Source organism: Lissotriton vulgaris, chromosome 11 (genome assembly GCF_964263255.1).
Source record: "Lissotriton vulgaris chromosome 11, aLisVul1.2, whole genome shotgun sequence".
Lineage (NCBI taxonomy): Eukaryota > Metazoa > Chordata > Amphibia > Caudata > Salamandridae > Lissotriton > Lissotriton vulgaris.
This window is the reverse complement of record NC_141699.1, coordinates 128,760,461-128,784,833: the sequence shown is the minus strand read 5'-3', so window position 1 is coordinate 128,784,833 and position 24,373 is coordinate 128,760,461. Positions and strand designations below refer to the sequence as shown.

The 24,373-nt window shown below is 45.8% G+C and overlaps 1 protein-coding gene across 15 annotated transcripts in view; it reads right to left on the bottom strand.

Moving 5' to 3' along the window:
* The window catches only part of NCOR2 (nuclear receptor corepressor 2), a 1,233,371-nt gene that overhangs the window by 129,562 nt on the left and 1,079,436 nt on the right, over nt 1-24,373 (bottom strand). For all 15 annotated transcript variants that reach the window (XM_086942885.1, XM_086942883.1, XM_086942892.1 and 12 more), the window contains 2 exons: nt 8,666-8,830; nt 2,230-2,369 (listed from right to left, as the gene is read on the bottom strand). In XM_086942885.1, the coding sequence (XP_086799011.1) occupies nt 2,230-2,369; nt 8,666-8,830 (305 nt within the window). The remainder of the gene's footprint in view (nt 1-2,229; nt 2,370-8,665; nt 8,831-24,373) is intronic.

Here is a 24,373-nt window from a genome sequence, read left to right as displayed (position 1 = left end):
CAGAAAATAAAATCCTTACTTTCCGGAGATTTAAGATCATGGTGGAAATTAACAAACTTTCCAACTCCGCACCTCAAAGAAATGTCTCAGCACTAGGCTGTACAGTGATGGTAACTAGTTACTGTAATTTATTTGTGATTGAAAAACGTAATAATTTTACAAAAATCAAAGGTTTATGACAGCTGCTAAGCGGCAGAAACACTGATAGAGTGGTACTGTGGACACAGGCTCCTTTAGCTGTGTACTGACCCAATGAGCAGACAAATACAATGGAGAACACGTATTTTACTTCAATGCGCTGAATGGCTTACACAACTGGTAGACGTCAGCCAAGTCAACCTAAGCAGACGAAAGACTAACTGGTCTTTTACCCCCCTCACCCCACCCCACATGTCTTTTCTTGAACATGAGTTTGAAATCAATAGGGGGACACTCTGACTCCTCTCAGGGTAATCAGAGAATGTTGTAGAAATATTCATGCAAGACGGGGGAGTCTCATCTGAGAATTGATGGAAAAGCTTTCGACCACAAGGATGCTGGCAGTTTGGTAAAAATTACTGAAGTTCTAGCTTATGTGAAAAACACATTAGGGGAAAGGACAGCAGAGGTGGGCCTATGAGTTGTATCAATCTCACCACCAAATAGGAGCTGGAGTTTGGTGCCAGACAGAAGGATAGCACCGACTGAGAAGTCGGCGCCAACTACGACACAGTTCTGCAAGTGCTTAGTGTGGAGAACAGTGGCTAGGTTAAACTCGGTGTCCTGGAAAGGGCATTCTTCTTCGGCTCCTGTTTTGTTGGCAATGAGAAGAAGGGTTTAAGGTTGAGGAAGCCTTCTTGGATTAATGGCCTGTCCCTCTTTTTTGAAGCATATTCTCATTGAAGTCTACTATTCTCAAACCAAAGTAAGATTTCAGAAGAAGGAAAGGGTGAAGCCTTTGCCTATTCTATTCGACAGAATCTGTAAGGCACTGCAAAGGCAACCATCACATGAGCCACAACACCACTTACACACATTGTGATGTTTTAATGGTTATTGGACAAAGGCTTCATTACAACATTATCTACAAAACAGAATTTGACAATTCGTAAGTACCGATATCTAGCAGGATTTGAACTGGAAGCTGTGCAATGCAGTCCTTAAAGCATAAACTCACCGTCCTGAAAAGGGAACAGTGGCACAAGAGTCCCTACTCTTAGGTAACACAAACCTCATCGCTTCCCCGCCTTCCGTTCAATGGAAATTGGAAATGGTAATTTGCAGTAAATATGGGATAGTTAGAAGAACGCATTGTGGCTGCGTATTTGATGGCGCATACCGGTCTTTAATAAAGTGGACATTCAGGCGTCTGACCTTCACTAGGACTATCCTCCAAAACATAGATAATCTGAAGGAGCAAAAAAAAAAAATCAGCTAATCCCCAAACCCAATTCTTGATGCACTGAAACTTGCGTGTAGCATCCATAAAAAAGCATAACTTGAAGGAGGGAAGCAGGAAGTTTGCAATGCAGACCAGCCGCAGCCCGTGCAGGTAAGAGCAGTGGTGTGATGGGGCTAGGTTGGGGATTCAACAGACGACCACAAGGGAAAATTGAATAAATAATTAAATTCCCCTCTTGGTCCTCTGTCGAAATCCCCCCCACCCTGTTCCGCCGCTCTTACCTGCACTGGCCGGCCGTGGCTGACGCAGGCCTCACCCATAGTCGCCAAGTCAGTAATATTTGAAATGACAACCCCTGTGGATCCTTTGTGCTGAGACTATGACAATGGAGCGGCTCTCATTGTGCGTCACCCACATCATCACAGGTTGCGGATGACAAGATAGAATTTTTTTAGCGCACTCAGAAAAGTCATAATAAAGCACAGGGCAGTTCGAAAAATAGACAACTTTGAGATTTTTTTTTTTTTTAACTTTGCAAACGTTGCCAACTGCATGCAATTCAAATAATAAGTCAAAAAAATGCAGCTAAGATTAGGGTTTGTGCCAGAAAAAAATTACTTTTCTTTAGGAAATTTCATCTGCAGATGAAGCTTTGTGAGCAGAACAAACTTCACAACTTTGTCGGCAAAATGACAATTTGATAGGCCTTTAATCAGCAGCTTGTGGTAATTGTCTCGCCCACCCATACTTGGTCCATGGCACGTTCTACCATTCTATCCACAGATAACGCCAGTTCCCTGCCCAGGTTAATGTCTACCATCTTGTCACAGCAGGATCATCGCACTTACCTGGGATATGGAGCCCATGGGCCTTTCAAGGACCGTAGGATGCTTGGTGGAGGAAATAAGGGGAGGGGGATTGGACATGCCGCACAGTCGGGGAACCCCGGATCGGGCACTCTCGTGCAGGTTTAAGGGCATCGGGTGACCTGTATAGAAAGACAGTACATATTACGCCACTCTTTAAATGAGCATGTTAATACACAATTCAAAAACTGCAATAGAAGCAGTACTTGCAGTAGGTAACCATCTAAGGTCTACTTTTCACCCACTCCCTTTCTAGAAGATTTGTTTCTCCACAGAAAGACCACAATTTGAAATTTCTAATTCAAGGGTGCAAAGCAGTGACCAACCAGACTGGGAAATATCAAATGAGACCGCGCTGTTTTACACTACGGCAGTATTGTTGGGATATACAGTTACCCCTGGGGGAACGTGAAAATACTATTGGCTATACCATCTCACATTGTACGATAATCCACGCTTGCAGACTTTATAGTCCTTCAGCTGCCACATTTCTACTCGGTGGAAAGCCTTCCTCCACTTTGCAAGCTACCCAACTTAAATTTTATCAAAGAAGCCCTCTAGGCTCCCACCTCCCAAGATCACACATTGAATCTATCAGAGTATGACCAGCCTCAGCTCTCGTTCCTGGACAACTGAGCCCTGAAGGCATCTCACAGACATGCACGCACTTTAAACACAGTACCCCACATATCTGAGCACTGTACGTCTGTGGTGTTGCGATACCTCCCAGCTCATGCACGCTTGTGAGACCACTCCTAAACCAGTTAGGGATGACTCTTGCGGGCAGCAGATGAAAATAATAGATTACGGGACAATGAGCATGAAGGCAGCAACTTAGTTGGCAGTGCAAGGCATCAGAGTTCCTGGTCATCACCTATGCCACATCCCTGGCCAATGCTGCTCTGGATGTAAGGTCTCTTAGGACAGGATTCTTGTTCTCTTAAGAGACTGTTGATTCTGTCTCATTAGAGTCTTATAAAATCTCTGCTCCCCCATCTGTCAAAAGTGGCAGCTTCCCCCTACTAATCAGACGTTAACGACAGGCTGTGTCTTCCCATCACTCTGAACACTGCAAAGGCAACATATCACATGTAATTCTCTTTGTATTCTCAATCAGCTTCCTATCACCTCAGGAATCTTTTTGATAACTAATAACTGAATTCAGCAGTAACGTTTTAGACAGGCCTGCTCTCCAGGCCATCTGTGGATTGAGATTCCCCTGTACCAAGAAGGTTAGAACTGGAGGACATGATTTCTTGATAAAAGCAGCTAAGCTTTGGAACAACTTCCCACCTCATTAGGAAGACACAGAAAAATGACCTTGACTTTGGATGCCACTTAAGATGTGTACGTCGGTGTGAGCTGGCTACCCCAGTCTGCGTCTTTGGTGGCAGAAAACAGACCATCACTTGGAAAAACTGCGCTGTCCTACAGTGTTTTACGTTTTCCTCCTTTGGAATTTGCAAACCTTGAGTCCATCAGTTATGGTCAACATTTAGACAAAGTTGGCAAACTAGAGCTGGGCTCTGCTGAAAAGGGGTACATCCAAAGTGAACCCCCGATATACAGCTAGTTGACAATTATTATAGAGGGTACAAACAAAACAGCAACCAATGGCAGCTGATTCTAGTTTAGGGGTACATCATTTTACCTACAGGTTCCCTTGTAAAATGTAACTGTTCCTTTGTGTAGTGTGTAGAGCGATGTTTTTGGGACCGGGTGACTGTGCCCAGGATGACAGTTTTTTCCCCTGAATGTTGTCTGTCCACAGGACACGCACCATACTGTTTTTTTTATTATTCTGGCCACACACTCCAATAATGTAAGGGGTGGATGGTATGGAGAAGAATCTTCTTGCTCTTCTCTGTGCATTGGCTGTATCCTAGCAACATGGAAACTGGCTCAAACAATCTACATGGACTCAAAATACCACCCTGACCTCTCGCTGTCACAGTTTAAGTGTGGCTTAACAAAAGGAGAAACACCAAAGATGCACTCTCCGTTGAATGGAGGATCGTTTCAAAATACAAGAGAATGAAGCTCTCTGCTTCATTATGGCTTTCTGCTGGTGTCCCAAAGGGGGTACATACGGGCACTTTGGTCTACAGAAGTTAATTTGCCTGGAGTTTGGGGCGATTCTTCAGCCCTCGATGGGGGCCACCTCCCCTGAGGGATGGTTGCAGACCCCGAACCAGATCTGGAGCCGCCCTGCTGCCATGACCCTCCATGAACAGACTAGCAGAAGGCACTGCAGATGTTTTGCAAAAAGGATGCCTCTAAGGCGATAGTTTTCCAGAACCCTGGCTAGTCCTGCATCTAGCCTAAATCTCCAACATAAATGCCTAGATCCTCCAAGCTCCAGGCTCTCCAGATAGACTTTCCTTGACAGCATCTCAGGTGAGCCACCACCATCTCCAGCTTGCGCCTTTGGAGTTTGCTGCTGCTGCTGCTGTCCCTACAAAGCCCCAGAGAAATGCAGAGATTTCTCCTCCTCACTCCCAGTCCTGAGGTTGTGGCCAGTTAGCTTTGGCCAGCTACTTGCTTTCTGGAACCATCTGAACCACCTCTCGAACCCTTTCTGCTCTGGAGATATGGAAGCGCCAGACCTTGTACCCTGAATTGCAGTTCCAAGTAAATACCGGTCACACCAGTGGGCCCAGTGAAAGCCCCAGGCTCCGTGGGTGCTCTACCTACTGAATATTTCAGCCACACTGGTTTGTTTCTGAATATGGGCCCCTAGGGTATAGTGCCCCTGTGGCACTCTTTTCTGTATGCTAAACAAAAAAGGTACCTTTGACCCTTTTTTGCAAAATTACATGAGACTTGTAATACTATTTGGGTCCTCGACAGGTCTCATTTAAAGTGTGTCTCATGGGACGCCGGCTACTAAGCCCCCTATAATCATCCTCCATTCACAAGACAAGGAACAAACTTGCCTTTAGTACCCCAGATAGCTGAAGAACTTGGACAGGACCTATATCCCAGAGTGGGTGGAGGGTTTTCACAGGGAATCCTGCTGTAGGGTCTCCAACCTACGGAGCATCCCAACTTTGCACCTGGAGCCCCAGAGCCAACAGCAGAGGGCCAAACATAACAGTACAATGCGGATACGCTGAAATATGTCGGGTGGCACCTCTGCTACACTGAATAACCAGAAATCAACAAACAGTACTAGGAGCCGATGACCACAAATGTTTACTTTGCCATGCTACATCTGAGTTTGGAGCCCCTAACACCACTTGGAGTAAGTCTCGTCAGAATGACTTCACTACCACCGAGAAAGTCACAGCACAGACCCAAAGGGAGTTCTTTAGTTATCCAGCTGGAGTGCGTTAGTGCCTGTGGGCCTGGAACTCCCAACAGCAAACCTCTGAGTACACCAAAGTAGCAAATGACAGCAAGAGGGCCCACAAGAAAAAAACCAACAGCTGCCACTTCCCAAGTCTCATAGTGCCGAAAGGCCACCATTGTGGGCAACGTGCAGTTCATGAAAACTCCCATTAATGCAACTTTGCAGAGTAGTTACGCTAGCTTAAATTCCGGAATATATCAGAAGCCTTTAAGTCAGCCTAGCTTACTGTGCACCATTACTGTTTCGAGCAGTCGATGACGGCAAACCCAGGATTATCTTTATCTTACAGTACAGTGGTTTCTCTTGGTACTGAAGATGAAACTACCAAAAACCTGCATACTCCTATGGTGGATTGTCAGGAGTAGTACTCGAATGTGGCACTTGGCAGAGTTGGCCATTTAGTCAGCTAGGTCCTACTCAAACACTTCTTCATCTACACAGACATGCGAGAGACCCACTAGCAGCTGTCGTGAGGAAATTCAGCTACCCTGGTATGGGTAACACTCTCTAACAATCCATCATAGGTCCCAGTGAAGGCCTTGAATGTGTGTGTTCTGTCACTAGGATCCAGGGTGGCGGCTCCAAAATGGAAGCAATGCTTTCTCTCTGGTCTATCTTGAGCGGGCTACTACATTTTGCAATAACTGGAGCCCCTTAGAAAGGGAATAGACTTTCTGACTTTGAGATCAAACACTTGACCTGTTGCAAGGAAATTGGCTAATGAGACGTCACCACCTACAAATCTACGAACTGCAAGCTCAATAAAAACAGAGTCCTCCGTGATTCAAGAGTGAGTTTTGGACGAGCACACGCCGCCCTCGTGGCTTTAGTTAATTCTATTTTTCATCCATTTCAACGAGCATGCCAAATAGTTGCAGGCTGTCTACATAAATACACCAATGCCACATTGAAGGCTAAGAACACATCGTACGATGGGCACAAGAAAGAAAACTCCAAGTATGTCAGGGTGTGGCAGAGCCTCAAATGACTCCATCTTATGATCCTGGCTGTGGCTGGGATATAATAACCACAAATTAAGCCACCCTCCCTTCAGGACACTACTGGGAGTGTTTCATGTTTCAATGGAGATATTTCACAGACCACTAGAAAAGAACTCACATCTTCTATAAAGGGCTTTGCCAACACAATTTTATAACTTTGACAAACAATAAAAAAAAAAGAATCTGTTCAATGCAGCGACGTTTCACCAGCAACGTCATTTTTTCTGCCGAGGTCAGTGAACTCCCTATACAAAAAAAACTTACCATGAACAACAGAGAACCACCAACAATCACGTACTGAAACTAAAAAACTGTTCCATTACATTCATCTATTATTTTGGGATGCAGTCCATCTCGTTTGCTACAATATATTGAAATGCTGATTGATAACTATCCCCACGGAAGAAACAGTACTTAAGCTAAAGAGAGTCTGTTCAAAATTGCTGGCTCTTTCAGTAGCAGAAGTTGATACCAAATCAAATTCAACAAAACCATATTTAAAAAACTCTAAAAAACAACAGCAAGTTAACAGAACTATTGCTAACCATGAGAATTTGTTGGGTTTTTGGTAATTTGAAGAAACTTTGGTCAGCTGTATTACTAATCTAAGGACTGTGTTCCCAGCAGCCAGTGGGCATGTATTCTGCACTAGCTGGATTCATCATGCGTTCAGTGATTGGTGGTGGCATCGCGAGCTGGCTCTGTTCTAGGAGGAGGCACCACAGCAAAATAAAATGAAAAAGCAATGGCAAAGCCAACAGGTCTGGGGTTGATGTGCTAACACGCAGCTTAGCACTAAGGAGTTAGCCAGAAGGAGCGGACAGAGAGGGCTACAGTTGTAAAGTACTCTTTTGTGCAGTTCAATGCAAGCAGCAGAGAGGAGGTGGTAGGATTCACTCAAATAGCCAATAGCATTAGGTGAGAGATGAATACTGTACTGGGCTGAGTAAAGACGTGTTTGACAAAGCCTCCAGCGAATTACTGAAAGCTGCTGCTTGAAGAAAACCACTGGTTGAAAGGGGCAGACCCAAAGTCCATTCTATATATACAGTTAGCAGCAAGGCGTTTGACAGCGATGCTGTCAAACTCTAGATCGAAAAACCTCTCCTCCAACCACTACCCTGTGTAATGTCAGGGGAAAACATAAAACATTAAACCTTCGCAAAAATGGACACCCAGCTCATCCCATTATGTCTGAATACAGACCACTTTTTGTAGCGGTCCCATGGATAATATAGGTCGGTGCGGCTGGCGTGGTGGTGGTGACAGACCATTTAGTGGTAAGTGGGTCTATGAAATTCTTTTTTTATTTGTTTCTGTGTTTGAGTGTTACCCTTTAATCAGTAGGTACAAGTGAAAATTGAAAGGTGCATGCAACTTCCTTGGACTCTTGCAAAGTTATGTCAGAGTTCATTTGTGACAGAAAGGAGGAACATGAAAAATGATTGTAATGAACTGTAGCAGAGCAAATGAACATTCTAGAAGATTATATGTACTATGGTTTTATCAGAACATGAAAGGGCTGTCCTGAAGCACTCTGCAACAAACACCTCTCCATGTATGTGTTGTGCAATCACTGTGCAATATCGGGCAAGTTGCATTTGCATTCAATATTTGCCTGATGAAAATGTTATAAGGGAGATCTGGATCTCCCGAGCGCATTTTCATACAACAAAACTGGGGTGCACAGGCTAACTATGCGAATAATTGAACACGGTCACGGGAGGCAGGAGTAAGCTGGTCCAATGCTTGATTCAATGCAACAATATGGTCTAGGTGTCTAGGACACACACAAGCTTCAAAAGCTGCACACCCTAGTAACATCTGAGAAGAAGGTTCAACCACCCCCCCCACACCCGTATTCCCCCCCCCCCCCCCACATCACTGTTTCTCATCGCAGAACAGAGGGGAACCTAGACATCACCAGAAAAGAATCCTGAAAGGAACCCAACTGGCGTGTGCCGTATTTACCCACCCCCACCAACCCCACCCGAGAAAATACCACAAGATGACAATTTGCAATGGCAACCCAAAGGTCCTCCCCAAGTGCAGACCGCCCGCTCACCTGGTAGGCTGTACTGGTAGAGATGAGGCTCTGGCTGGGAGGGGCCCCGCAGCACATCTCGAGGCGGCGCCTGATACGGCAGCACCGAGGGCCACGAGGACAGGGGTAGTTGCTCCCCACTCGGCTTCGGCCCCTCAGAAACCGCTGGGAAGGACGCTGGCTTGTCTAAAAGAAAAAACGAAAGCAGAGACAGCGCTCAGGTGAAGCGGACTCCCAGCAAGAAACAATACTGAGGTAATCTGACCACAGGGGGATATTCAACGAAGCAAGAGCCTGTGAGCGATATTTATTTCAAGGAAGCAGCGGGATGAATAAAGAGCGAAGACAGGATTACAGTGAGACGACACACTCATGGAGGCAACACTGTTCCAATCTTAATGCTCCATACAATGTACAGGAGGAAATGGTTCAAAAGTCATCTATGGAATTTAAGCATCAAAAATACAGAGATCACATGCCCAGGAAGAAGGCAGCTACCCAAGGGCAGAGCACCTCCAGCACTTCAATTCCACTAATGATCTGTTGTTACCAGGACCAACTGAAAACATATGTATGAGCCAGAATACTGGATTGAGCCACACACCAGAATAAAGGGTGAGGCCGTACATAAGGGATGGGTTTTTAGCGGCAAAGCTGGAACCTTTATAATAATTGTCATTTTAATTTACTTATTGTATAGGTGTTTCAATGAACGCTGTTCATGCTGTTTTTTTTTATTTTGTAATGTGACTTCATGTTTAACGATGGGCACCATGAACAATAAAAAGCAACATAAGTTCGATTGGATAGCTCATTCTAGGCCAGTGTTGAGTCTCATTTTTAAAGACCTCCTGCGGACCATACTAAAAACCTACAGTGGGCTTACAGCCTGCCCACTGCTTACCATTGGCGGGCTTTTCTGTATCTCATTCGCTTGCTTCTTAATCATTGGCTTTCCTCCTTTTCTTGTGTTTGGCCCTCCCCTGGAATAAAGCCTTTTAACCATCTTTTTCATTGGAGTCATGTAACCTTCCACTGCTCACATTTAGAGAATTACTTTTTTCTTTAAGCACTCTATGAGATCGCTAGTATTTTCTTGCTCCCTTTCGTATGCTGCTTTTCTCCTTTAAATACCCACCCCTTGTGGGTTCTTTTTTGCTTCCTCCTCCACCACTAGCTCTCTCCCTAGTGTGCTGATTCTGTCAATCAATACCGGCCATCCACTAAACGCTTCATGTTGCTCTCTGCTCCCCCCCACTTGGTCCATTTTTCTCCCACTTCAAACGTTTTTTTTTTTAATTCATATTTTATTTTTTTAATTTCCCCAACCTAAAGCTTGTCCGTTGCTCCCATCTAATCCCCATAACTTCCTCTCAACCTGCTCCTCCATAGCTCTCCCACATCCCTGAGGTCCTTAAAATAAAATACAGTTTTGAAAAAACTTTTTGGAAGGCCCAGCCAGTTGAAACGCTTTGAAAAAACAACAAGTGCTTTTGCAGAAGTAACATTTTGAGGTTTTTTTATTTACCACTCCAAGTGGCGACTGCCATCTTGGATTTGTAAATATATATATTTTTAATGGCGCCTGTGCAATTCCATAGGTGCACGTATATATCACACATGCATGTCTACAGAATGACTTGATCACCGGAAGCATTATGAGGAGTGCACGCTCATGCGCCCATTTTCATCATTGCATCTTTTTGCTGATGCTGCAAAGCATCAGCAAAAAGCATTGGCAGAGACCTATTGGCCTTTGCAAATACTTGTTCAACAAGTTCAAAAGTCCAGAGACACATGTATTGTTTTGGAGTGCAACAAGTATCTCTAACTGCTGACGTCATCAAAACACCATACAGCCAGGCTCTAGAACTAGGGGTTTGCACAGCAACTTTGAGGGGAAGAAAAGAGACAAAAAGGTTTCCATCAAAAACTCCCAAAAATGAAACCCATGTACAACCACCCCACAGAGAGGACACACGGAGAGTGAAGCTACAGCAGCTGAGTGGATGTGTGACAACTTCACAAATGAGGGTGGAGCTTATTTCTGGTTCTGTCTGGTGCTTGCCAATACCTTTTGATTTTACTAGAATTGTATTTCAAACATTCTTACATATCAATCCGTCCTCTACAGCCATTGGTCTGTTACTGTGTCAGTCACATTTTTTTTCAATATACTTCAGCATACACTATGAGGCAATGGTCATCTCACTTCAGACACTGGCTATCTTCACTGTCAGTGACGGCATCCCAATCTTCCACAGGGAGTCCACCCACACACAACCTAGTTCCCTTTCGTGCCAGGGACTAACTACTACGGCAGTGTGTGCTCTGAGATCAAATAAAGAGGTTGCTTTTAGGCAAGAGCTCACCCAAAAATAAAGTTTTACAAAAGCCACGTGAAAAAAAACAAGCATTGGAAAAGTCAAAAGAGTGGTTTCCAACCACAGACCTATTCCCTTTGCTAATGCTGGTTTTTCCTTATAAAGCACTACTGCAGTGCCCCAGGTTGCGGGCCGTCCCATAAAAGAGGCTGCACCATGAGACAAATGTACTCCGGGATGATGTCTTCCTTCTCGTGCCTCAGGTTTTGTAAATACTAAATAATTCTTAATTTTCATCAGGCTTGTAAGGCTTGCAACTGCCTCGAGGGACGTAGCCCACCCACTCTTAGGCTATCCATAAGGCCTACAATGATGTTTAAGAAATTAAAAAACAATAATTAATCATATACCCCATATTTATCCTTAGAATCTGACACGGCTCGAGCCCTCCTGGACCTATACTGGGCAGCACCCTGGACTAAGGCGAGTAACTCAGACCATGTTCTCCTTCAGGTTCCTGTTTATAGGTCCTTCATGTTGCCATATTACAAACATAACTTACACAATGATTTATTGTTTTCATCGCTTTTAGGGAACCCTGTTTTATTTGGTTTTTTTCTCTCCACTCCCAAGGGTCACATGCCCTAATGTTATGCTCTTTTCCCTATATTTATATGGTAGCCAAGGACCTACTTTTTCTTGTCCTTAAGTAAGCTCTTGGCTGTGCTTCCTGTCTCTAACGAATTACATTATTTGTTGTGCTATCGTTGTAACTAAATGCTGACGGCACTACTCAAGATATTTGATTAAAAAAATAAATGGCGACTAACCTTCACGCTGTGCGAAATGTAACTCTGCTGAGAGGGACCATCTGGTGAATGATGTCACAGTAAATATCAAATTTAAGCAGACATCATCCATCAAAGAAACATTCTGGAATATTGAGTGTGGGGGACTCTTAGAGATGCAGAACCGAGTACAGAGAACAGTTTCTTTCTCTACACTCTATACAGGATTGAGCAGGCTTATAGGGCGAGCAGGCAGTGCCAGCAGTGTGTGGGGTTGTTTTGGGGTGGTTTGTGGGCCTATTTTATGGTCACGAGGTTGTTTTTTCTGTTGATTTCCCTGATTATATCACGAAAATGATGCATTGGTGCTTGCTGCCGGCAAAGTCTGCCATACACTGCAAACCACCGTCTCTTTAGAAGGTCAAAACTGTCAAAGTGGGGCACTTTTCTAGCTCTCTGATTCGCTAATGGTGGCCCACTTTTATTTTGTTGCCCGAGATGACTTTCTTTCCCAGTCTGACCCTAGATGGATGACCCACTTAAACCGCATGCAGACTGTTAAAAGTATTTTACTAATGCCCACCCACTGACACATTCAGGTATTTACCTGACTGTTAATACAGCGCGTCATACCTTAAATCTTTAAAGGTCAGAACATCAGGTGTGATTATTAAGCCCCCCCGTGCCCCGCCCCCACCATGGACATATTAACAACTCGGCCAATCACCAGGCTTTCTAAGTTATGCACTGTGTGCAGTCTTCGGCAGAGGCAACCTGGCGTGAACAGCCATTTAATCAGCAGAATTTTAGAAACTCAGCAGACGGGGAGAGTTCAAACGGATAAAAATGCAACACGGCAGCAATGTGCAGACTTCCAGGGCACCTCTCAGCGGGGAACTGCAACCACCGCCTTTATGGGACCAAGGGCCAAGGTTTTATTAAAGCCACAGAATAAACTGCAATCAAAACTGGATAATGACAATATATTAATGTTTGAGGAACCCCAGTCCTCACAGTGGGGATAGACAAGGTGTTTTAGTGTCTCTATTGAACGCCTAAAAGATGTTTGCAAAAAGAAGCACCGGCCTCAAGGTGGGTGGGGGGGGGGGGGGGGGGGGGGGGAGGGGGTTCACCATCTGCACTAATTAAATATAGAATTTCAGAAACAATATATTTAGGGTTCTTTCAGGAAAACAAATTCCTTCCAGGCTCAGGAACAGTTGGGTGAAGATTCATGGTTTTGCACCCGGCTTCGTCTCCATCATGCTTGACTAACCTTAAATTGCGCACAACTGTTGAATGTTTTTTCGATGGAAAAAAAAACAACCTAGGGTTCCCATCAGTCTTTTCCTGGCCACTTACGACTGGTCTGTTTTGACCTGTGTTGTCTCGTGGAAGCATACCACGTAGAAGTCCAACTTGTATGTGGAGCGTAGAGCTTGGGTCTCCAATGTTAGGCAGACAATATTAGTCGAGTGGGGAATGCTGGATTAGGAAGCAGTTTTCCTGGCTGTATTGTTGACAACTTACCAATCAGATCAAGATAATTTAAGCGGAGGGCTATGGACAAAAGTGTCAGATAGATCAATATGAATGAGACATAGCATAATGTATGGGGAGGGGCAGCCTCTAAAGGGCATAATGGGCACCGAATAAAAGCAATTGTAGGCCAGCAGCTGTAGAATCGAGGGGATAGTAGGATCAGCCCCCTGGGACATGGTGGACAATAATATCAGTCTCAACTCTCCAGAGAACAAAGGTCAAAGAAAAACAAGAACATTTCAGAGTTGACCATGCGCTAAATTAAGTGCTGAGCATTGGGCTCTGTGGTTATTTTTTACTTCTAAAATGATACAGGTTTCTCGGTGCACTGCAACTTATAAAGATACCAATGTGCAGAAACATTTCACTGCATAGGCGTAAAAAGCTGCATTTGCAGACCAAACACTGAAAAACCCGAGACAATGCAAGCGACACTGCGGCCCAATGGGTCCTAGAGTATGAAATCTGGCCCGTGAGTCCCACGGGTTTATGTTTTATAAATGACTCCAACCCTAATCCGTCCGGCCGGTGTCTAACATCCTCTTCATTTATTTACACCTCCACCTGATCCTCTCCGCGCCGCCGTGCCCCACCAAAGGGTGATTAAAGTCGAGGACAACATCCGTCAGCAAGTCCAGCGCAATAACTATGTACAAGGCTATTCGAGGACAACCGGGAACTTTGGGATAAAAGATTTCAGCAAGCCAAAGAGCAAACATGAACACAAGTTCAGCCTCTAGTATCACTGGGCGGGCTCTGTGGCTGCGGCTTAGCCTCAGGCTTCTGAAGCCGCGGAAAAATCAGGTTTGACCCCAATAACCTTGAACGCACTACTCATGAGAGTACTTTCAGAGCTATGGCTTTTTGAAAAAAATAGTAAGAACATTTTGCTGCAAAATGCGTGTGCTCAACTCAGCTTACTACTTTATTGTTTAAGTTAATAAAAACCACAACAATGTCAAGATGGATGTAAAAGTCCTACAATGTACAAACATAAAAAATGGTTTAAAATATAGAAGAAGTGCATATTACTTATTTTATCCTAAAATCAAAAAGAGTGTCCTTATCATGTTAATAATTAAAAGCAGGGCACGATTGTGTATCATAAAATGATTGACAGATTTGGTGCTTCATCAAATGTTGGCATTAAAACATTTAGCATTTAAAATTTCAACAGGGTTTGCTAGACCATACTGGGTTGGAAGTGACTAATTCCTTCGGCCATTTGCTTTTTTCATAAATGCGTGAGATGTAAAGTGCTATGACACCCTGCGCTGGTATGAGTGGAGCTATAACGTAAATGAAGTACATGACATGTGAGGCAGGTGCTGTTGAGAGGTGGTAGGGAGGGAATCCGAGAAGCTGCAGCTCACTGGGAGGAGGGGGCCCACAAAGGTTGTCGTACCGGGCGGCACCATGTTAAAGCCGGTCCTGTCCGGAGGCCGGCCTCGCCAGGATCGTAGATGAGAGGGAGTCCTGGAGCAGGGCCTCGCCGGGCCCCGCCAGGGTCGGGGGCCCTGGAGCAGTGCCTCGCTGGCCCCCGCCAGGGTCGGGGGCGCCTGAGTCGCAGGGTCGGGGGCCCTGGAGCTGCACTGGGCCCCGCCTGGCTCATAGGTTGCCCTGGAGCAGCTGCGCACTGGGCCACGGGTCGCCCGGGCCGGGCCCTGTGTTGATCGCAGACAGCAGCTGGAGGGAACCTTTGGGCCACAGGAGCGGTTGCATCACGCAGCCCCTTATCAGGCCGCAGTGTTTATGCGCAGGGCAAACATCAGATAAGAGGCGGCGATTCTGAGAAACGAGGAGCGGTTCCTCACACCACTGCAGCGCTTCCTTGGAGCTGGGGCACGGATGCCAGCCGCCCACGTGGGCAGCGCGGCGCTCTTTGCACAATCCGCAGCTGCAGACCGGAGGACAGGGGTGCATGCCATTAGATGAACGATAAGCGCGTCATGCGTGCCCACTCCTGACCTCTCTTGACTTATGACCCATGACCCGTTCGACTGGAAAGCACATCCTGCGTGCCCACTCCTGACCTCTCTTGACCTATAATGCGGCCACAGCAAGGGCATCCAGTGTGCCCATTCTGGAATGACCGTGACCCATCACCCCAGACAGGAAAGTGCATTCTGAGCGCCTACTTCAAGCTTCTTTTTTTATCTATCGGCTGTGCCCTGTGTTGATTTCTTTTTATCTATGACCTGAGCTTAGGCAGGCGCATCCTATATGCCCGTTCCTGACTTACCTTGACCTATGACCCAGGCTGTGGCAAGCGCATCGTGACTGTCCATTCCGGACCTACGTTGACCTGTGACCTGGCCAAGTCAAGCACTTGCGGTCTGCTCCTTCCCGCCTTATCTTTATCTATGACGACCCAGGTCATGGGAAGCACGTGACGTCCGGCGTGTACGTTCGTGACTTATCTTGACCTATGACCCAGGTCATGGCAAGCAAATCCTGTGTGCCCCCTTCCTGAAACGAGCTGGAATATGAGGTGACGATGGTACGCAGCAACAGTGAGGCTCGAAAATCACGTGCCAGTTAAATAGATCCTCATTTCACTTCACAAGCATCTTCCCCGGGATAAGGAGAACCACATTCACAAGGATGTCAATTGCTTTTATCTCAAATATGTATCTAATTTGCAGAACTTGCGTCCTACCATTTAAGGCTAGCAGCCTTAAAAGTATCCTTTCAAGGTCATGGAACTCGCGGGTCACTATGGGAACGTCCATCACCAGGGGCTGTGTCTATAATCCCATCAACCACCATGGGACAAATTGTCACAAGTGCCAGTGTTGACAATTAAGTGATGGTGCCGAGCACCGGAAACCACTAGCTCAAATTAAGCACTGGATTGCAGAATATCCCATGGGCTGAGTCCGTCTCAGTGGGGGTTGATACCGAATTCATATCATTCGCTAGATAACATTTTGAAATTGTCTACCTGAGGGGAGAAAAAATTTGGTCAGGAAGGCCTGGAGCCATACCGGACAATAGATCTTTGGGATATTTTCATGGGATACATTTAAAAAAAGGAATCATTTACACATTGTTGGAACCAGAAGGTCCCCGCCCAACATGATTATGTGAGTGCCCTGATTTACTCAACTGTAGTTTTTTTCTTTTCCCTCATAGTGAGCAGGAAGCCTATGGACTCGCTCTCCAAAGTTCTGCTAAATGATCCCTTTGCTAACACCCTGAGTGCATGGCATATGTGCACACATAGCATGCACTCCGAGTGTCTGCAAAGGGACCATTTGTGGCACTTTAGCAGAACTTCGGGGAGCGATGCCCGTCGGCTTGTTGCTCCCTATGGAGGTGACTCGAAAACGAATTTGTGTAGCAAGCAAGTGTATGTTTTTGAGGCCAACAAGATCCATTTTGGATTCCCCGTAGTAAAAGATAAAGACTTGGTATTCACCTCACACACGAGCAAAGTGTATTGCTAACATTCCAGAAGCTGATGTGAAGAATCCAACATCGAGGTGTGGGAGGACGGAAGCAGGGCTCCAAGAAGGAAAGTAGCAGAGACCTTTCAGCCGTCCCACGCCTGATTATTCCTTCTAGAGCACTCCAGTTTGAATAGATGATTTGTGTGAGGAGGTGGAGACAGAAGTCTCCTTTTAAATGCAGGGTACATTTTGTCAGGCACTGTCTTTTGTCTCTTCCAGAGGTGCTACTCCTATTGGTTGATGTCTGTCAGGTGGGAGGACTTCGCCCCTCATTAGTACCTTTGGGTTTTCCCCTTGTAGACACGCCTCATCACTCCCTACTGTGGGATTATCACTTGAAGAGAAACTGAAGGGAAGAAGAGAGAGATGAAAACTGAGCAGACTGCCTCAAAGAAGTTCCAGAACAGAGAAAGTGGAATCCAGATTTACTGTCTGGAAAAGGACTATAGGAGAATGTGAACTTTCTTCAAATTGTTCCAAATGTTCTCGCTGGCTGCAAAGGCGATGCTCCGCAGAGTGTCAAGGAAACTCTTGAAATCCAAGGCAAGCATCATGGACAGCCAGTCTCCACTGGAGAGGGGTTGAGACTGCTTGCTGGAGGAGAGCTGTGAGTCTGCCTTGGATACATTTTTTTCTAGCCTCGTGACAGAGGGGAGCTGAGGGTGTGTTCCTGCAGGAGGAAGATAACCCAAAGGAAAAAGCCCAGCTTCAGTGAACTGGAAGAGGTGTCTTCCCAGAAGAGCAGAATGATTGAGGGGAAGATTGAATGAGCTGACCCAGGGATGGAGTGGGTCTGTCTGCACCCCACCCCCTTAAGCCTGGTGCATTGCCCTAAAATTTCAAGCATGACTTTTAAAACAAGGACACACCCAAGGAGGAAGATGTCACAGGAGCCGACCTAAGTGCTGGAGTGGGGCTCCTTGCTACCTACCCGTGAACCTGGCGCTCTGCGCCGATGAATGGGACTTTCTCCTAGGGTTTTCCTTGGTTGTGCCCCTAAAAAATTTGTTGGATGCTGGGGCAATCTGTAGCCTTGGACCTGTGGAGGTGCTTGATGGACTCACCAGTGGCACGTCCGCAAGTTCTCATTTGGGTGTGAGCTTCAGTTTGAGCCAGAACTGAACCGCCAGAGATCACATCAGCACAGCTGAAGCCGGTGGCATCTATGGCTTCTCTCACAGTGTCAAGAGAGAAGGTGGGCCCACGTGCACACACTGCATCCAGCGAAGACCTCGCACCTGTATCCAGCTGCAATGGTAAGGGCAAACGCTAACTGAACACTGCCCAGGGGCCCACAGGACTTAGAACTGAGGGTGTGGGCCTGATTCCAAACCACTAAGAAACAGGCTCTATTAGGAGACTGACCTGTGTCTCACAGACACAGTAACCTGCTCACACTCCCGCCATGACCCTGCACCTGTAATTTCTCTTAATAAATCACTGGACCATTACCTGTAACACCTCGTTAAAACACTGCATTCCGTTGCATAATATATTTGTGTCGTATTACATAGTTGGTGTAACAAAGCACTTGTAATTTTTCATGAAGGCATGCACCAGGCACGTCAGTCATTACTTTAATTTACTGTATAATTGTTGAGTTCCGAGTCTCCACCTCCACACTGTCCCCCTGCAACAGTTTGAACTGGGAGAGGATGTGGCACAGCGCTCAGAGCTGCCGACTTGGGAGCTGGGAGCTGTGTTTCAGTCTCACAGTCGACTCAACATCCTGGGATTCTGGGCAAATTACTTTATCACCCAGTGTTCATGGACAGCAACTTGATATCCTCACCGGTGATAAGCCACGCTATATAAATCTACAAATGTAATTTAATGTAACTGCCCATCTCACTACCCAGAGAGTTAAGAGCTGAAAGCCGACCTTGGTACCCAGTTTTAAAAACCAGAATAGGTCAGACTCCGGGACATCAGTAGTAACATTCTTCAACCACCTCAGCTGTGGCCCAGTAATCTCTGCGTACCCTGAACCCTCAAAACCAGGGTTCTCCAAAGTCGGTCCCGGAGGGCCGGATCCATGCCAGATTTTTAGCATATCCTCATTTTGATAAATGTAGTTATCTTAAAAACTTGGCATGAATCCAGCCCTCCAGGACCGACTTTGGAGAACCCTGCTCAAAGCCAATGAGACAAGAAGACAATAGCTAGCCTGAAAATCTGGCTTGGGCCCAGCTCCCCAGAAGTTGGTAGGTCTGTCTGCCAGTGAAGTCCTATTGTCTTTACCCAGACTTTCATCACCCACAATCCACTGCCTCAAGGAACTCCGAATGCTTCTCTGTTTGCAGATGGATTCTTTGATTAGGAGATCACCTGAATCAGAGGCTGGGTGCTAGATGCTCCTTGTCACACAAGATCTTGCTGCGAACACGAATATATGCATATAAATGAAGGACTGTGGGGGAATTTTAGATGCCAGCAAGACGCCATTTCAAGGCGCCCTACTGGTGTTTGCTGAATCGCTGTGGTAGAGATGGGTGTTTATGCCAGGCCTCACACTAACAAGTGCAAACAATCGCGCAGTCGATGGGTGCATTTCAACTTACAGGTGGATGCACATGATATAGTAAATTATAATTGAGTGGCTTGACTCAACAACAAAAAAGGCTTGTAAGAGGTCAAATACTGGCAAGAGAGCTGAGGGTTAAGAATCTACTGCAAGGTTGAGTTTGTGGGGGAGGGTTTGAGCTCTGCTGCATCCTTCCGAGGCTGGCTCAGAACTATCAAATAGCCTATTAGCAACATCTATTACTCAAGGGCAAAAACACTAAGTTGGCGCTGACCGTAAAGCACTGTAAATTTCTAGTATATACCCTCAAAGCAAAAGCATGGTAGTGCTGCTCAGGACGTCCAGAGTGCTACACAAAACATGTGATTCTGAGCTCCAAGCCTCACACACGCCTCGCAATGTAATAATGCAAGAGTAATACAAGCAATAGCAATGCCATGGGCATTTATAATGAGTAATTATTTTTTACTCAATGGCACTCATTCGATCGATATCAAGGTAATAGGAAGCAGAGTTAGCCCTATGGCGACTCGAACCGGTGACGGGGTACACAGAGATCGCTGCACTAGAGTGCTGTGAAGCTATTTAAAAGGTATGGGAATATTTTCATCTGCGTAGTTGATAGCCAAGAAAGCCAGTCCTTGTGGGAAGATTACACCGGTGTCTCACATACAATAAATAGAAGAGAGATGGTCTCATTATAACTAGTGATGGGTGAAAAACCCTGCAGAACGGCCAAGCTGGCGAAATTTCCTCTTTTTCCCCCCAATTTCCTTGTGCGGTGAAATTGAGCCGCTAAAACCACCCAAATCCACTCCACTGGTTAATCAGAGAAATAGGTGAATTTTGGGCATATACAGTCATGTGGTTCTTCCTGTAAAAAAGGGGTCCAGGGGAAATAAACTAACTACGCAAATTGCCTGCGAGCCGGACAGTTAGCTATTTGTTGCAAGATTAACGTCTGCCTTTCAAATTGTTTTTTCATCCATTGTTGATAAAGTGAATCATTAGAATTTTGTACACACATTGCGACAGAGTTTAGATCACTGTTAAATGGCAAAAAATAATGACACACATTGAGCATCATCATATGTGCTAGTGAAATCTTTAGAGAAAGGTCTAAAACACTGAGGATTCACCCACAAGATGCACATTAAAATATGGCACATGATGGCAGAAATTTGCGTGGAGCATGGATATCTACGGTGGGAAACAAGTTACGCTTAAGCAACAATAGACATTTTCCCAACTTCGACTTCCGGAACCCATCAGAGCTAATCTTTGACAAATGCAAGTATTATCCAAATATCATGATTTAGGCAAATGCCCGGCTGGAGAATGCCTGTTGCAAAACATCCTTGGGCGGTCACCAGCTGCTTGCCTCTCTTCACTGAGTGATCCTTGGACAGAAGTAAATTAGGAACTAGTACGAAAGTCTGGGAGGAATAGGTTTTCAAATGAAAGTAACATGGTTTATCACATGTGCATTTCATGATTGACAGAGGTGACCAATACACAGAGGCGGGGTAAGCATTAAAGGCAGGATCACTAGATATATAGTGTTCTTCCGCCGCAGCAGCATTTTTACATATTTATGAAGTTGTCATAGTTGATACACACTCTACCATCTGCTGCACAATTTAAGAAAAAATGCTTCTAGCTCAAATGGATCGAAAGTTACTGAAAAAAGGACCACATATAGGGCTGCACAGCGGCAGACCATTTGCAAAGTTTAACTAGTCACCCCAGCCTTTGCTCAAGGGATATTAATGTGCGTTAATATGACAAAACAGTGAACAACTCCCACTGAAAGGAATACAATGCCATATAATTTAGTCAAGCCATGCCACCTAATTTCGCCCTCCACTGCTGCATGCTTCCAGTGGCCCTAGGAGCAAACCTGCAGTTTTCCTGAAGGCCTATGTTTCCTGAAAGGCTATGAGGGTCTGGGAGAGACTCGATGGCCTGCCACGTAGAGCATCTTCGGACTGATCCAGCTGGTCCGACAGCCCTGTCCGCCTCTGCCAACTTTTCGAATTGGCAGAAGTCCGCTCAGCAAGGACTTATGGGCTCGCCAAGTCCCCGTCTCTGAGATGGCTAGGTTGCGTTGTTGTTTTTGTACATCTGTGTAAGCAGGAAAGTATGACTTGGGATGAAAATATCCTGAATATAGCTGCACTTGGGAGCACCAGGAGGTCACTTGGCATGTTCAATGTCACTAGGCTTGGGCCTTCAGCTGGACTTTTAGTCACCCTCTGCTTTCAGACTCCACCCCGAGGACACATGCCCTGACCTGGCTAAGTTTGAGAGACTTTAGTTTCGATTTTAATTGGGTAACTTTTTATTTTATATTTGGTTCTTTTATAAGACCTTCTACCAGAAGTGCTGTACATTGCAAAACAGTAGCACAAAAAAGGCGGTTCTCATTAGAGAAACTGGATAAAATTGTACAGTAAAGCACAATGGCTAAGTACGATTCTAATGTTCTAATATTAAAAAAGAAGAGAAGAGTAATCAAGAAATAGATGCAAAAATATTATTCTTTCTTTATACATCAAGTGCAACGTGTCCCATGTGTAAAAGAAAACGGAACAAAGAAAACATTACTACTCAATAGAAACAAATTACAAAAAGAGCAGCATAAAATTCTGTGTTCCTTGAAGTAACAAACAGCCATGAAAATATCCATAAATTGCAGGAATAAATCCAGGCCCTTATATCAGTGAAGCAATTTGTTAAAGGTTTGTTTGTTAGTATTGGTTAGTGTCAGTAACCAATACCCGACCTCCGTCCGGGAGGGAGGGCAGGCACTTTCCTATGAAGAGCCGGTCCACTGGAGGAGTCCATGGGAAGAGCATGTCCAGGATGGATCATGAATGGTCGGATGATGGAATGTGACTTGTGGTAAGCGGAGAAAGGTATGTGGGGCGACTTTCTTGGGGACGGTTTTGTACAACAGGGTCAGAAGTCTGTATGATGTTTGTGTGGTTGTGTAGTCCCTATGCAAAGGTTAACTGGATGCCTTTGAACTGATAGTTACTGTGTCTAATGAGGTGAAACCTTTGTTCAGAGGATAGCAATGTGTGTTAAAAGGACAAAAAAGCAACCTATCCCACAGGAAGGATCCATTATACTGCATAAACTGCCTTTTCTTGCCATATAATTTAGTCAATCCATGCCACCTAATTTGGTCCTCTACTGATGCATGGTTCCGGAATCCCTAGGAGGAAAACCGCAGTTTTCCTGAAGGTCTGTGTTTCTGCAAGGCTATAAGGGACTGGGGGAGAATCAATCGCCTGCCACGCAGAGCATCACTCTCTCATCTGCAAATTCACTGAAAGTAACTGCTGCCTACTTTGAGGTATGGATCATTTGTATACATGGGTCGATTGTTCCCCGGCTGGATCGTGCACAATGCCATGGCTACAGGCTACAGGCAGTGTGTTCGACATCCACCTGCAGACTTCTGTAGGTGGATGTCGAACACACTTGACGCCGTCCTCCCTATAAGATCGGCAGGAAGAAAGGAGAAAAGACTACGCACCGCCCCATGGTACACACCTGAGCTGAGGGTTATGCGGAGGGAATGCAAAAAACTAGAGCGTGCCTGGAGGAAAAATTGGGAAGTAGCTAGTAAGACGGAATATCGAACGGCGATGAGGAGCTACAAGCTCTCCATCCGGCTAGCTAAAACTCAGTTCTTTGAGGAGAAAATTAGCAATGCCTCCAACTCCTCAAGAGAAACTTTCTTGGTGGTTAAAGAACTTCTGAGGGTCCCCACACCTTCTGCCCCCACGGATAATTTGGAAGACAAATGCAATAATCTGGCAGAGTACTTCCATACAAAAATTGAAAAAATTCTGATCTCTCTGCCCCAATCCAAGATAGGACCTGAGCCCCTGGAGGATGAGGGCTTACCTCAGAGGACCTTGGAGTCCTTTGGGCCAGTCACTAAGGATGAAGCTCTTAAAGTCTTACTCTCCATTAAGAGTGGCTCTCCCCGGGACGTTGTCCCCATGAGGATTCTTAAACAGCTTCCCCCTTCCATTGTGGAGCCCATTACCGAGGTTATCAATGCCTCATTAGGCGCGGGTGTAGTCCAACCCAATTGGAAGAGTGCAATAGTAAAAGCCCTCCTAAAAAAAAACAGCCTAGACCCCCTAGATATGGCTAACTACTAGCCCATCTCGCTCCTTCCGGGACTTAGTAAAATCACGGAAAAATTGGTTAATTTCCAGCTATCCAATTTCCTTGAGTCCAACGGTGCGCTGAGAAGCTCCCAAACTGGCTTTCGCCCGGGCCAAGGCACTGACACCGCCTTGTTGGCACTCACGGAGGAGGCACGCTGCATTTTGGATTCAGGAGGATCAGTGGCAGTGATCCTCCTGGACCTTAGTGCAGCGTTCGACACTGTCAACCATCGAGTGTTACTCCAGCGACTGTCAGATGCCGGAGTGATGGGGACAGCCCTGAACTGGCTCAGGTCATTCCTCAGCGAAAGATCCTTCCAGGTTTGGGAAGGGGGCGCACGATCGGCATCCACCCACCTCCACTGTGGTGTGCCCTAGGGCTCCTCCCTGAGTCCCACATTATTTAATGTGTACATGGCCACCTTGGAGGATGTGGTGGCTCCATTTAACATCAAGCTCGTGAGCTACGCCGACGACACCCAGCTGGTGTTCGCCCTCTCCCAATCCACGGACAACTCACAGCTGCTTCATTCTTGCCTTTCCAAAGTCTATTCTTGGATGGGGGACTCAGCATTAAAACTGAATGGGTCAAAAACTGAGATAATGCTGATGGGACTAAAAACTCCCTCTCTCCCCTGCTCGGCCTGGCCCAGCTCCCTGGGATCCCCTCCCAAACCCAAGGCTGAGATCAAGAGCCTGTGCATTTGGTTGGAACAAGACCTCTCCTTTAGGACCCAGGCCTCCAAACTAGCTGGTGTCTGTTTTGGCCTCCTCCGATCGGTACGCAAAGTACTACCTCTGATTCCTTTTTTATCTCAGAAGCTCTTAATCCAGGGTCTGATCATGTCCAGGTTAGACTTCAGTAATGCGATCTACCTGGGTGCCCCTGAGATCACTCTGAACAAACTT